Below are 14,950 nucleotides of genomic sequence, written 5' to 3' on the forward strand. Positions count from 1 at the left end.
AGCAAGGCACAAACAGGCTATCGTAGACTTGGCAGAATCAAAGACAAGGAACAGTAAATCAGGGATCAGGAAATCAAATGAGGAAATAAGGCTTGGTAATGTGTCAGCAACACTTCGCAATACTTCGCAAAGTGTGTTTTCACAGTTTTTATATCTGCATACGACTTCAGGTGATTCAAAATGCAGTGGCTAGGGTTCTCACACGAACAAAAAGAACAGAGCACATTACTCCAATTCTAAGGTCTCTTCACTGGCTTCCAGTAAGCTACAGAATTGACTTTAAAGCATTGCTGCTGGTGTACAAATCTCTAAATGGTACAGGGCCCAATTACCTCTCTGATATGTTGCAGCAGCCTAACCCAATCAGATCTACCAGATCGCAGCAGCAAAATTTACTGGTAAAACCTGTTGTTAAAACAAAGTGTGGTGAAGCAGCTTTTAGCTACTATGCAGTACAGCTATGGAACCAACTGCCAGAGGACATCAAAAATGCTCCTGCTGTTGGAAGCTTCAAATCTAGACTAAAGACCAAGCTGTTCTCAGATACTTTCTGCTAACTGATAAATATCATCATCTTTACATGTTTTAAACTTTACTTAACTTTTACAGTCTCTGCATGTTTTAAACTTTACTTAACTTTTATTCTGCTTTATTCTGCTGTTTTTTTACTGAACTTTTACTTCATTTTATTATTTTATTTCTACTATTGTTTAATTCTTCTTATTTTTTCTCTCTTCTTCCCCCTTTATTTTATGTAATTTTATTTTCTATTGTTTACTGTTTTGCTTTTACCTCTGTAAAGCACATTGAACTGCCACTGTGGATGAAATGCGCTATATAAATAAACATGCCTTGCCTTGCATGGTGATTGCGCCTTAATCCTGTGCAGGTGTGAGTCATTTACGGTGCGCGAGAGAGTCCACTTGGTGCGCGCGCGCTGTCCAGAGCGCGCCCAAGAGTCTATCTGATGCACGCGCCAAGGTGCGCAGGTGTGACACTCTTGCACAAAATTTGTATTAAAAATAAATGTAGATATAAATATCTTATGCCAAATTATTATGGCATGTTACAAAAAAATAAAGAAAAAAATCTGAGTCCTCATCTCCAATTTACAAGTCCAAATGCAATGAATGCATGAGTCCGAGTCATCAGCGCTCAAGTCCAAGTCAAGTCATGAGCCCTTAAAATTAGGGCATGAGTCGGACTCAAGTCCAAGTCCTGGACTCGAGTACTACAAGCCTGTATGATACAAATGGTCCTTCTCCAAAGCAGCTATCTGTTGTACTTAACAATGGCCTGTTAGAAAGCAATAACAGACTGCTGAATGCTGTAAATGACCAATCAGAATTGAGTATTCAAATGAGCTGTGTAATAAAGAATATTAGTATAAATACGCCGGTGATTATAGGAACTCGTGTATGCTGACTGGTTGAGAAATTTTGACTATTTCTCGATAATCACCTCAAGTGACTTGGCAAAATGGCAAATTACAAATTATGAAAGAAAATGCTGTTCCTAAAAGCACTAAAGATGCTATGAAGTTTGGTCTAAAAGTATTCAAAGATACGGTGGAATTGTGATTTTTATCTGTTTCAGGTCAAAATATTTTATGGGACTCAGCATAGATAAGTGACGCAAGTCTGCACCGCACTGTGATTACATTCATTTTTGAAGTTTGAAGTGATTTTTTTAAATATGATTTTTAAAAATAATCACTGGTGTATTTATACTAAAACAATTGTCCACCTCAGGCTCAGTGAATATCGGTGAATAATAACCTCAACTTCCTCTCAATTAAATAATTGTTAAATAATCAACTTTTAACCAATCAGAATGGAGAATCCTGAAATAAGTCAACTGAAGTGTACTACTCACTGGGGTATATTATATTTAAACTGGGCTGTATGTTCATTTTTTCACCCAGTAGCCCAAGTGCAAGAAAAAAAAATCAAGTCATACTGTTAGTCTTATTCCCTCTAAGTGGTACAATTCATTATTTTCACTGTGGGCTCCATTAGAGACTTTTTCAGGCGTGTTCATAAAGTGGAAATCTTTAACCCACTCAGAACTAAATTTGTAGGAGTCAATGCTGAGAGGATTTGACCTGAATGTGACTCGGAGTACTTTGTAGATTCAGTTACAGAAAAAAAAAAAAATAATAATAATAATAATTCGTCATTGTGTTACCATCAACACTGAATTTGTTATTTGCACTGCTGCGCTTGAGGGGACACTCAGATAGATGGGAAATGTTCACTGTCACCCACAACAAGTAAATAAGTTCTCAAGGGAGTTTCCAAGTAATCAGTTGATATATACAAGACAAACATGTTCTTATATAATTTCATACTTTTCATATCATGCACTAGCCTGGCAAGCCAGACTAAATGTGAATATTTAGTCTGGCCTCGATCCGTAGACATTTCCGAAGCGGGTAGGAGGAACAAACCGCTGTCTTTCAAACTGTCTCTGTGCGTATAGGCCAACGCTCTGACCAATCAGCGCAACAGTGACTGTGACGTAGTCAGAGCGACAGAAAGCAGTGGGGGAGACCTTGAAATAAATAATTTTTCAAAATGCGTATTAATTAACAGGTTCTAGATATTAAGAAGTTTGGAGATAATGACCACAAGTTTGGAGTCTGTACCACATACACATTTTTTTCCAAGTGTTTTTCAAGGGTTTGCTTAAACTGTTTTTGAGAGTTTTTATTTAGTGGTGTTTGGTGAAATAATTTCCCTTAAATTTAAAATAACGAGAAAATAAGAAACAATCAAAAAGTAATGTTTCAAAGCTGTTTATTAATTCTTCGTACTGCACAAACTAGCCCCATCCTTTTGGCTACGAGCGGAGCCAGCTGGTAGATCAGACTTTTGCCATAGCCGGTCGGCAAAACAGCGAAAACGTCCTTCTTGAAAAGGAATGAGCGGAGAGCCTCTTCCTGCTCATGTTTCAACGGAAACTCCAAGTCTAATTCTTCTAAAACTGATTCCAAAGCGGAGTCAAACGCGCGCTGTTCACTAGCCGTAGCCATCTTCCCTGTTGCGCTTTCTCCAGCGTCGCGCAGCTTTGTCGTCACTCCTGCAAAAGCCCGCCCAAAGAATCCAAACAAAAACCTTGCGTTGTGATTGGCGGGCACGATTTGATGCCCGGGGTGTTTTTGTTTATATGGTGCGAGGCTAGACCCACTTGCTAGGCAAAAAATATTTTTGGCCGCTAGGCGGGTGGGTCTAGTTTACTAGGCTAATCATGCACAATACACTTTATGGATCTGCTTAGACCCAGGGAACAGAAAAGGTTTTGCACTGATGTGTTTGGTGCACTGTTTTGTGTATTGCAAATCTTTTATGACCGTTAACATTTGTCTCATCTCATCTCATTATCTCTAGCCGCTTTATCCTTCTACAGGGTCGCAGGCAAGCTGGAGCCTATCCCAGCTGACTACGGGCGAAAGGCGGGGTACACCCTGGACAAGTCGCCAGGTCATCACAGGGCTGACACATAGACACAGACAACCATTCACACTCACATTCACACCTACGGTCAATTTAGAGTCACCAGTTAACCTAACCTGCATGTCTTTGGACTGTGGGGGAAACCGGAGCACCCGGAGGAAACCCACACGGACACGGGGAGAACATGCAAACTCCACACAGAAAGGCCCTCGCCGGCCCCGGGGCTCGAACCCAGGACCTTCTTGCTGTGAGGCGACAGCGCTAACCACTACACCACCGTGCCGCCTGTTAACATTTGTAATAAAGAAATAAAAATAGTTGCATTTCTGTGCATGGAATATTGGCTTTGGAAGTGCTGTCTGGAATTTTGGAGCTTGGAATTTTTGAACACTCCAGTTTTCTCCAAACCATTCATTCATTCTTTCATTTATTCATCTCTAGCACTGGTGAACAAAGTACTGAGAAATTTATACTTAAGTGAAAGTACAGTACCAGTCAAAAGTTTCGACACACCTAGACCATTCATAGGCTTTTCTGTATTTTGACTATTTTCTACATTGTAGAACAAAACTGAAGGCATCTAAACTGAAATAACATCTGGAACATTTGTGTAATTATGTGGTAAACAAAAAAAGTTAAATGTTTTTTTAAAAAAGTTTCATATTTTCGATTCTTCAAAGTAGCCAGAGTTTACCTTGATGATGCTTTGCACACTATTGGCATTACCTTAACCAGCTTCATGAGGTAGTCACCTGGAATGCTTTTCAATTGATAGGTGTGTCTCATCAAAAGTTAATTAGTGGACTAATTTCTTGCCTTCTTAATGTGTTTGAGATCCAACAGTAAATAGTAAATAATAAAAATATAGTAAATAGCCCTATTCCACAACTGTAGTAATCCATACTGCATCAAGAACCACTCAACTAAGTAAAGAGAAATGACATCCATCATTACTTTGACATGAAGAAGTGTCTTTTAGTTCTCATTCTCATCTCATTATCTCTAGCCGCTTTATCCTGTTCTACAGGGTCGCAGGCAAGCTGGAGCCTATCCCAGCTGACTACGGGCGAAAGGCGGGGTACACCCTGGACAAGTCGCCAGGTCATCACAGGGCTGACACATAGACACAGACAACCATTCACACTCACACCTACGGTCAATTTAGAGTCACCAGTTAACCTAACCTGCATGTCTTTGGACTGTGGGGGAAACCAGAGCACCCAGAGGAAACCCACGCGGACATGGGGAGAACATGCAAACTCCGCACAGAAAGGCCCTTGCCGGCCACGGGGCTCGAACCCGGACCTTCTTGCTGTGAGGCGACAGCGCTAACCACTACACCACTGTGCCGCCCTGTCTTTTAGTTAATAAAAATAAAGAAAAAAACATTGTTAGCAGGTGTGTTCAAACTTTTGACTGGTACTGTATACTGTGGATCATGTGTCAAAATTTCACTCAGTTAAAAGTATTCAACCAAAAATTGTCTACAAGTGAAAGTTTAAAAAAAATACAAACCTGCTGATTTTAAATGCTAAAAAGTGAAATGCAAATGTTTACAAGTGATCAAATTAGGTTATGGTCATGTTTTCATATCAAAAGCAACTTTTATTGCTATCAAAAAACATTATAAGATGGTTCCTGTTCTATAGCAGCTACGTTCTCTGTCCTGAAAGCGTCATTCAATCTCTAAGTTTGTCAAGTTTATTTTTTATAGCGCTTTTAACAAAAGATATTGTCGCAAAGCAGCTTCACAGAATTTTAATGACTTTAAACATGAGCTAATTTTATCCCTAATCTATCCCCAATGAGCACGCCTGTGGCGACGGTGGCAAGGCAAAACTCCCTCAGACAACATGAGGAAGAAACCTCAAGAGGAAACAGACTCAAAAGGGAACCCATCCTCATTTGGGTGATAACAGACAATGTGATTATAACATTTTTAACAGTTTTAACATGAAATCTGTTTCATTGATGTTATAACTCTTCATTGAGTGCAAAACTGTTCATGACAACTGCAGTCCTGAAGTTAGCAATTCAACTGTAGTCCTCAGCCATAAAAGCATGACTGTAAGCATCCAGAGCATCTTCCAAGTGTGACTTTCAACTGTCCATATGGGGCCGTCCTTCACAGGAACGATGTGATGAGATTGAGTTTGAGTTTGTAACATTTACCATTAGCTAGAATTCAACTTGCTGCTGAGCCTGTTATATTAGCTACTAAAATCAACTCTGGTGGCGGCACGGTGGTGTAGTGGTTAGCGCTGTCGCCTCACAGCAAGAAGGTCCTGGGTTCGAGCCCCAGGGCTGGCGAGGGCCTTTCTGTGTGGAGTTTGCATGTTCTCCCCGTGTCTGCGTGGGTTTCCTCCGGGTGCTCCGGTTTCCCCCACAGTCCAAAGACATGCAGGTTAGGTTAACTGGTGACTCTAAATTGAGCGTAGGTGTGAATGTGAGTGTGAATGGTTGTCTGTGTCTATGTGTCAGCCCTGTGATGACCTGGCGACTTGTCCAGGGTGTACCCTGCCTTTCGCCCGTAGTCAGCTGGGATAGGCTCCAGCTTGCCTGCGACCCTGTAGAAGGATAAAGCGGCTAGAGATAATGAGATGAGATCAACTCTGGTCCATCCAGCCATTCAACATTAGCAAAGAAAACAGGCTAACAAAGACAGTTAATGTTAGTGAAACGTACCTGAACATGATTTTTCAAGTTCGGCTGAATCTATGCCTTCTAGAGAGGCAAAGATGGCACCTTAAGTCTTTACTTACTCCAGTGTACTGAAATATTTTACTAAGGTAGGGTCAGGGGTGTTTATTCTCAGGTTCCACACTGCAGTCCAGTGGATTATACATGTTCACATGCACATGAGTAATTCCAGCGATAACTATATTGTGCAGTGTGAGAAGGTGACGGATGAATTGGCATGATTCTTGATAGATTTTCTTTCTACTGTGATGACAAGTCCACCTGGGCACGTTGTCTGGAGGGCTATTAGTCAAATGAGTCACACCTGCGCTTGGTGTGCTCCACCCTTTAAATCTTCCTTCATTCTGTGGCTGATTGTCTTACTCTCTCAGGGGGCCTCCTGCCTACTCATCTGGTTCCCATTCTTGTTGCAGTCTCCGAGCCGGGTTGTGACACTACATTGATAAACTTGATTGGATGCTAAACTGAAATGATCGAATGCTTAAACAAGCCCATTTGATTGAATGAGAGAAGAGGCCTTTGAGATTTGTAACAAGTAGTTGGATATAAGGAATACATATATTTTTTTGAAATGTAATTAAATACAGTGTCTTGCAAAAGTATTCATCCCCCAAGAGACTTGCAGCTGTAATTGCAGCAAAAAGTGGCTCTATGAGGTATTGACTCTGGGGAGGTGAATACCTATGCACACTCCAGATTTCTGTTTTTTCGTGTTATTGTTTGTGTCACAATTAAAAAAAAATTGCATACTTTAAAGGTGCAATGCCCCACTCATGACTTCTTGGTTTGTCTCCTTGATCCCTGCCTATCTATTTCTTCTCATCTTGTTATCCCTGTGTATTTAAACCACTATGTTCTCTCTGACCGGTACGAAGTCTTGTCTAAGGAAACGTTCCTAAGCATTCTTATAAACCTTGACTATTCTGTTTTTTTTATTTACTTTCCCTGTCTTTGGGATTTTGCACCTTAGACATTCTATGACCTTGTGCTTACCCCTGTTTGACCTGGTTTTGGATTGACTTGTGTGTTTTGATTACAGTTGGAAATTAAAGTCGACAGCTCGGTCCACATTTGACTGGTGATTCTCACACAGTAGACACAGTTGAAGCATCGGTGCCTTGAGGAATGGGGGGGGGTGGGAATCCCAGTGGCTAGATGTGCTAAGCTAATAGAGACATCCCCCAAGAGACCAGCAGGACAATGACCCTAAACATACTGCTAAAGCTACACTGGAGTGGTTTAAAGGGAAACATTTAAATGTCTTGGAATGACCTAGTCAAAGCCCAGACCTCAATCCAATTGAGAATCTGTGGCATAACTTGAAGATTGCTGTACACCAACGCAACTTGAAGGAGTTGGAGCAGTTTTGTCTTGAGGAATGGACAAAAATCCCAGTGTCTAGATGTGCTAAGCTAATAGAGACATTCCCCAAGAGACTTGCAGCTGTAATTGCAGCAAAAGGTGGCTCCACAAAGTATTGACTTTGGGAGGGGGAGGGGATATCTATTCACACTCCAGAGTTCTGTTTTTTTTTTTCATCTTAATTATTGTTTTGGCCCGGTCACACCGCCCGAACTTTGCTGGAGCGTTCCTTGAACAGTAGGGAGGGGGGCCGAATTTCGACAACGCTCGTCACCGCGCACAAAATGGGAAAAAAATCGAAAACACGAGCATTGGCTTAGCGGTGCACCGCTGAAGCCGGCGTTGCTTTAGCGGTAGCGAGTGGTAGCAAGCATTGGTTTAGCGGTGACGCGAGCATTGGTATAGCGGCGTTCTGCGCATGCGGGCTTTGGCTCAGCGGGGGTATAAAGTTGGTTTAGCACCAATCATAGCAAGTCTCTCAGCATCCATGGTGATACAGTTTTACTGTAACTTTGAGCAAATTCGATATAGATGAGGTCTGAACTCAACGGCAGCTCGATTCCAAATGAGCTCCTGGTCCATTTCTCCCCGTATTTATAGCCAAATTCTGGTCCCGCTCCGACACCTCTATACCAACGCCAAACCAAAGTTCATCGCCGCCATGGATAGCTGCTTCAACGCCCGACACCGTTCCAGCAACCCTGTGTCCGCTCGTAAAACGCTTACAACCGCTCCACCGAAGTTTGTGCAATGTTTAATCGCCGCCCGGGTAACGCTGGTGAAGCAGCGGTGGTCCAGCGTTCAAGATTTCTGCGTTGGCCTAGCGGACCCAAGCGTCCACGAACTTGCGTCTAGCGGTGCCAAACTTTGACTGGGCGTTGGTGGAGCGGGGCTGAACTTTGCCGGGGCGGAAAATTTCCCCCTCCTCACCGCTCGCAATATTTTGTGCAGCTCAAAACTTTCGGAGCGGTAGGAGGGCCCCTCGAGAAACATCAGCGGTGGCCGAGCGTATACGGCGTTGCTTTAATGGGGGCCAACTTTTGTTAAACGGTGGTGAATGGTTACGAGCAGTGATCAATTTTTTTCACCGGTCCAGGAACGCTTCAGCAAAGTTCGGGCGGTGTGACCGGGCCATTTGTGTCACAATAAAACAACAATTTGCACTTTTAAAGTGGTAGGCATGTTGTATAAATCAAATGGTGCAAACCCACCAAAAATCCATTTTAATTCCAGCGAGTCATGCAGCAAAACACGATAAAAATCAAGGGGGATGAATACTTTTGCAAGACACTGTAAGAGTACAAGTATTCAATTTAAATAATACTCAAGTAAAGTATAAATACAGCATAATTGTTAAGTATAGTAATGAAATACAGTTACTCAAATATTGTCCACCACTGATTTTCATTAACTACTGGTCAGGGTCGTGGTGGACCTAGTGACAACCCTGGCAAAACAGAGGCAGGGTAGGAGGAGTACATCCTTTCTGGGGCTCCAGTAAAGGTGCTGGCATCATTGTGCTTTGCATAGAGCAACGGAATGGCATGCACCAGCTCTGGCTGTACATGCAGCAATTTGGGGGTTTTGGGTAGTTCCTGGTGACTTTATGGCTTTGCTCAACCACAATATTGATGATGATTTTTTTTTTAATGGTGTTTCATTTCTTCCTGCAAGAGGATTCAGTATATTTGGCAAATTCACAACTCAAACTCCACGAACATATGAGCACGAGCGAACAGTGATGGCTCCAGGTGAGAGTCTTTCAGAGTTCATTAATGATGTGGTTTTTGCTGCAGGTGTTACAAAGGAATAGATGAAGAGCTTAGCTATAAGCATTAAAGAAAACTCCAGGAAATGCTTATTGATGGCAAGCCGGAGGCTTTCAGGGGGAGTATTAATTTATGTACCAAGTTAAAACGCAACGAAAACTGTGGTGCACATGAATCATTTACCTGTTTCAAAGGAGAAGCACATCCTCAAACACTCAACAGTTTGAAAACACAGCAATGCAGACTTGGGCTTTCACTTGACAATCCCGTATTTATACGACTGCTTATCATTTTAGATGTTGAGTAAGCTACAGTATATTACCAAAAGTGTATGGACACCTGATCATCACACCCATATATGCTTCTTGAATGTTGCATTCCGGATTTAGTCCACCTTTGCTCTGATAATAACCTCTACTCTTTCCTTCTGAGAGTATGCTCTGTGGATTTTTGCTTTTTTCTCCCCCCTTTATTTTTCTGATGTTTTGTGTCAGCTTGCTGTTTAAATGCTTTTGGTTGTTTATTGTATTTGTCTGCTGGTAATCAGTGGTGCTGGAGCTCCAGACTGAGGCCCTGTCCACACGGCAACGGATTCAGGTGAATCTGATAAAATTGTTTATCGTTTCGGCCTGGCGTCCACACGGCACCGGCGTTTTGGGTGCCCCACAACGATATTTTTTGAGAACGGGTTCCAGAGTGGAGAAATCTGGCAACGGCGCCGTTGCGAAGTCGTCTGGATGAGTAGAACGGATTTGTTTACGATGACGTCACAACCACATGACTAGAACAAGCAGCACTCTCGCTGTTTTGCATGAACCACTGCATTGCGTTCACTTTTGTATACAGCTTTTCTTTTAAATAAACAAGTGACTGAACCATTTCTTGAATTTTTTTTATTGGATAAGACTGCTTTTCAAAATGTTCACACGCAATATAAAAAGTTATATAAATTATATAAAAATGCTTTTCAAAATGTTCACACACAATAAGAAAATTAAGTTATATAAAACTATGCACACTAATAAAACTAATTTGTACACACAGAAGGCATGATTTCCTCGCGTAGTCGCAGCCATCTTCTTGTTGTTGTGTGTTTGTTCCTGAGAGTGCTTCACACCAGGTAGAAGAAGGGGTTTATGCGCATGCGTCTACTTCTTCTATTGTTCTGGTGGCTCCGATGGGACCGTCTTACAGCACACGTAGAGGTGTGGCATGTGTATTGCATCGTTTTCAGCAAGCGTTGCGTTGCCATATGTACCTGATATTTTACTGATCCGTTGCCCATGTGGACGCGATATTTTTTTTAAATAAAATCTCGTTGCCGTTGTCGTGTGGATGTAGCCTGAGAGTATGAGTGGTGGATTTCCCCTGGCTTTGATCTTCCATCACTAAAGTGTGTCCACCTGCTTGGTGTGAACAGAGTGTAGTGTCCGATCACTTTTAATGTGTGTTAAATGGTTGTATTGATGGAAGGGAGTATGGTGCCGTTGTTGTTAGTGGTCTCAGGGCTGCTGCTCAGCCCTCTGTTGTGTGGCATTTGTGCAGATCTACATCTGGTTTGTGTTTCTTTTCCAAAATTTTAATTGCTTTACAAAGGCGCAATTTAAAGTATTTCTTCTTCCTCTTTCTTCTTCATAATAATAATAATAATAATAATAATAATATCTAAAGGAAAAAAAAACAGGACCTCGGTTCTGAGCTTGTGATAACTATCTTTTTTTTCTTTCTTTTTTGTTAGATGATGGGCCTTACTCTAAAGGCAACAAGGAATCTACAGGACCTGACAGTTCCCTTATATCTAGAAGACAGAGCATCCCAGGTACATCCAACTCACTGTCTGTCTGTCTGTCTGTCTGTGTCACTCACTCTATCTCACTCTCCATCTTTCATGCACTCTGTTCCTCCATCTCTCTGTCTGTCTCATATGCTCTCTCTCTCTCTCTCTCTCTCTCTCTCTCTCTCATGATATAGTGATATTGCTGCACGGTTTCTTTCTTTTGATCTTTGAGGACATGTTTATCCATAATACCGTGAGGATTTCAGCACACACGCACTTCCTGCCACAGTGGGTTAGTTGCTTGTTTGAGATCGAGAGCTTTGGGGATTTAACGCATGTCTCTGGTGGCTGTCTAGCAGCATTTCTGGAAGTTTTTTTTTTTTCTTCTTCCCTATCATCCCCTATTTCAAAAAAGTTGGGACGCTGTGTAAAACATAAATAAAAACAGAATGCAATGATTTCCAAATCCTTTTTGACCTATATTCAATTGAATACAAGATATTTAATGTTTGAACTGATACACTTTTATTTTTTTGTAAATATATACTAATTCTGAATTTGATCCCTGCAGCACATTTTATAAACGTTTTATGCAGCGTCCCAACTTTTTTGGAATTGGTGTTGTATAACTTTGTGTCTGCCTGAGTCACTGCCATATTAACCCTTTGATGCAAAACATGGGTCAAAAGTGACCCGGCTGAGTTTTTATCTAATATATCTTTGCAATAAATTAATTCCATCATTCAGTATTCAAGGTATTCCTCAATTAACTTGTTTTTGATCATCATACATCCTTATTTTATTTTTTCCTTTCTTACTTTTTGAATAAAAACCCTTTTTGTATCACTACCCTTCTAATGCACAACCTGGGTCAAAAACGACCTGCATTCATTTTCCAGGTTATTTCATGTATGGCTGAGTGTTTCTATGATCTACTTTTGAAATAAATTCATTTTGTCATTTACTTTTCCAAATATGCAGTAAATATCTTGTTTTTGTTTAGCACAAATCATCATTTTTATTTTTCCTTTCTTAAGTTATGAACAAGCACAGCTTTTGTAATTCTGCATCAAGTTTACACACATGGGTCAGAACCGACCCGCATGCATTTACTCCAGCGTTTGGTGGGAACTGTGAATTGTGCTTGTGTCAGACATTTCACAGCTCAGCACAGCGCCCTTTGCCCATCTAATACATGTAAGTAATGTTTTTCAATTGTTCTAACATTACCTTAGAAAAAAATTGATTATGTTTAGGTTCCCTTGAGAGTGAGTAGATTACTTGTCAGAAAGTTACAAGTAATTACTATTAGCTACCGAGCTGTTGACATATTCTACTTTAGTTAGCTAATTTTATTGTAGTTGGCTTAGCTAACTACATAGTTAATAAATAAATAACTGGCCCCATTCACTGCTAAAGTAATTAATTGAAACAAATTATTATTATAGTATTAAGACATTTAATTTTAAATCACACTTGGATGACCCATGTGTAGTAATATAAAAAGTATTTTTGTTCATAAAGTAGGAAAGAAAAATTAAATTAATGATCTGTGGTAATTAAAAACAAGATATTTAAAGAATACTTGGAATATTCAATCATAAAATAAATTGATTTCAAAAGATAGAGCAAAGAAAAACTCAGTCAACATAAAATAACCTGGAAAATGAATGCGGGTCATTTTTGACCCATGTTGTGCATTAGAAGGGGTGTGCATATGTTTTGCATCAAAGGGTTAAACAGTGCATTGAGTTAGGCATTTCTTGTTTTAGCGCACTGAACAGAAGAAGGTGTATTTCAGCTCAATGCCAAACTTACTCAATTACACGAGCAATTGACCATTTTATCATAATTGGATTATCTGAGACGACAATAAAATAATGGGTTTTAAATTGCCTTGCCTTGACTTTATTTCTTAGAATGGACCAAAGAATGCATTTGCATAATAATATAATGAAAAAAAGACAATTTTGGTCATTTGTTTAAATGCTGCTTTATACTACATAGCCACTGCTGTATAACTGGCATAATGGTGACTATTAATTTTATCTGAAAATTCTCTTATCTGTTATTTCTCTTACAAAATCTAAGAGCCACAAAGCCCTCTTCAGATCATCAAAATCTTAAATAAAACTTGAATAAATGTATCTGGTTACATTAAAAAATGTTTGAAAGCAATTAATATTTAACAAAGCATTAGACTTAATTGTTTTTAACTTGAGTATAAAAGGGCACAGATTGCTCAGCTCACTTTCATGTTTTGAGTTTGGGGAAAATGTAATGTTAATATTTAAAGCTTGGTGAAGTGAGCATGCACATGCGTTGCATACTTAATTGGTTTTGTTTAAAGAATTGTTCATTCTATGGTGAAACGCAAGCTGAAATCCATCACATTTTTTTCCAAACATTGTGAAACAGCCCTCCAATATGTGCCTTTTAATCAATTGCGTATGTTAATTACTCTCAAATGGAAATGCTGGGATTAGAATCTGTGTGGCTTATCGTATCTAGAAATATTGAGTTGTTGGGTTTTTTTCCAGAGGAAATGACTTTATGGGGGACTGCTGGTTGGTAGATTTGTCGCCTCGTTAATTTTAAGTAATTTGATAGGTGTTACTGATTGACCAAGAAGATCAGGCCTCTGTTTTAAAGCAAATCTTTAATAGAGCTTGCCGATAATTAAAGTCTTGCTTTCATACTGGTATTTCACTAATTTTGCCAGCACTACTTCTGAAAAATTATTATTGCCAAATGTTTCCAGCATGTGCAATATTGAGTAAAAGCCTGTGGTTTCAACTATGGTTTGCAATGAAACTTTTGACCATTGATAACCTTTTCCCTTAATAGAAATTTTAGCAGAATGGGGTTCAGAAGACTGAAGCGATGGGGACCGGCGGACTGCTTCATTTGCATTTATTTGCAATTGGTTCAACTCTGCTCTTTTCAGAGGCTTTATTTAGACAGGGGTCTTACTCTGAGATGTACTCAGCAATTTAAACACACACACCATGGCTTGAAGACATACCCACAGCTCTATGTTGGATTTGGATTTTCCTCTCTGCTGGTTCTCAGCACTCTCCCCCTCTTATGCCTTCTGCCGTTCACTGCAACACAGAGCACGTTCATTAATTAAATCCGTGCAACCCCTCTGCCACTTACATCCCCCAGCTGCTCTCGCCATCCACAGATCGGCATTCGTTCCCACCTTCGCCTTCACATATCCTCACCACCAGCTTCAGGCCAGAGAACCATCCGGCCTGCTACTGACTCCCTCCCTCCTTGGTGAGAGAGGAAGTCCGCCACAGCTATCTGTGCCCCTGGCTTGTGGATCACCTTAAACTTGAAACACTGAAGGGCCAGATACCATTGGGTGATCCGTGCGTTGCCATCTTTTATGCGGTGGAGGCACTGGAGCGGGGTGTGATTTGGAATAAAGGGTGAAGGGGTGGCCCAGCAGCTAGTAACAGAGGGGGAGGACCACCCCCATGATGGCCAGACACTCATTTTTGATGGTACTGTACTTGGCTTCTCTCACTGAAAGCTTACAGTACAGGGATCTCCTCTCCCTCCACCACCTGATATGACAGCCTGCAAAACAAATGGAGGGTAAAGTCAGGAGAGTCTAAAGGCAGCCCACCACAGAATTCAGATTTCACCTCAGTGAAATCTGTTGGCATGGCTTTGTCCACTGGACCGGATCTGGTGCTCCCTTTTTAGTGAAATCAGTCAGTCGGCTGGAGACATTCAAATATGTAGATGCGAACCTACAGTAATAGCCAGCAAGCCCCAAGAACTGTCTCACCTCCTTTTTGGTCTTGGGTCTCGGGCAGGTTGCAAACACTGTTGTTTTATCAATTTGGGGAAGCACCTGCCCATGACCCAAGTGG

The 14,950-nt window shown here is 40.8% G+C and overlaps 1 protein-coding gene across 1 annotated transcript in view; it reads left to right on the top strand.

Annotated features, from left to right (window-relative positions):
• grip2b (glutamate receptor interacting protein 2b) overlaps nucleotides 1-14,950 on the top strand; it is a 455,064-nt gene that overhangs the window by 290,149 nt on the left and 149,965 nt on the right. The window contains exon 2 of the mRNA XM_060909766.1: nucleotides 11,025-11,105. Coding sequence (XP_060765749.1) covers nucleotides 11,025-11,105 — 81 coding nt within the window. The remainder of the gene's footprint in view (nucleotides 1-11,024; nucleotides 11,106-14,950) is intronic.

This window comes from Neoarius graeffei, chromosome 26 (assembly GCF_027579695.1).
Source record: "Neoarius graeffei isolate fNeoGra1 chromosome 26, fNeoGra1.pri, whole genome shotgun sequence".
Taxonomy (NCBI): domain Eukaryota; kingdom Metazoa; phylum Chordata; class Actinopteri; order Siluriformes; family Ariidae; genus Neoarius; species Neoarius graeffei.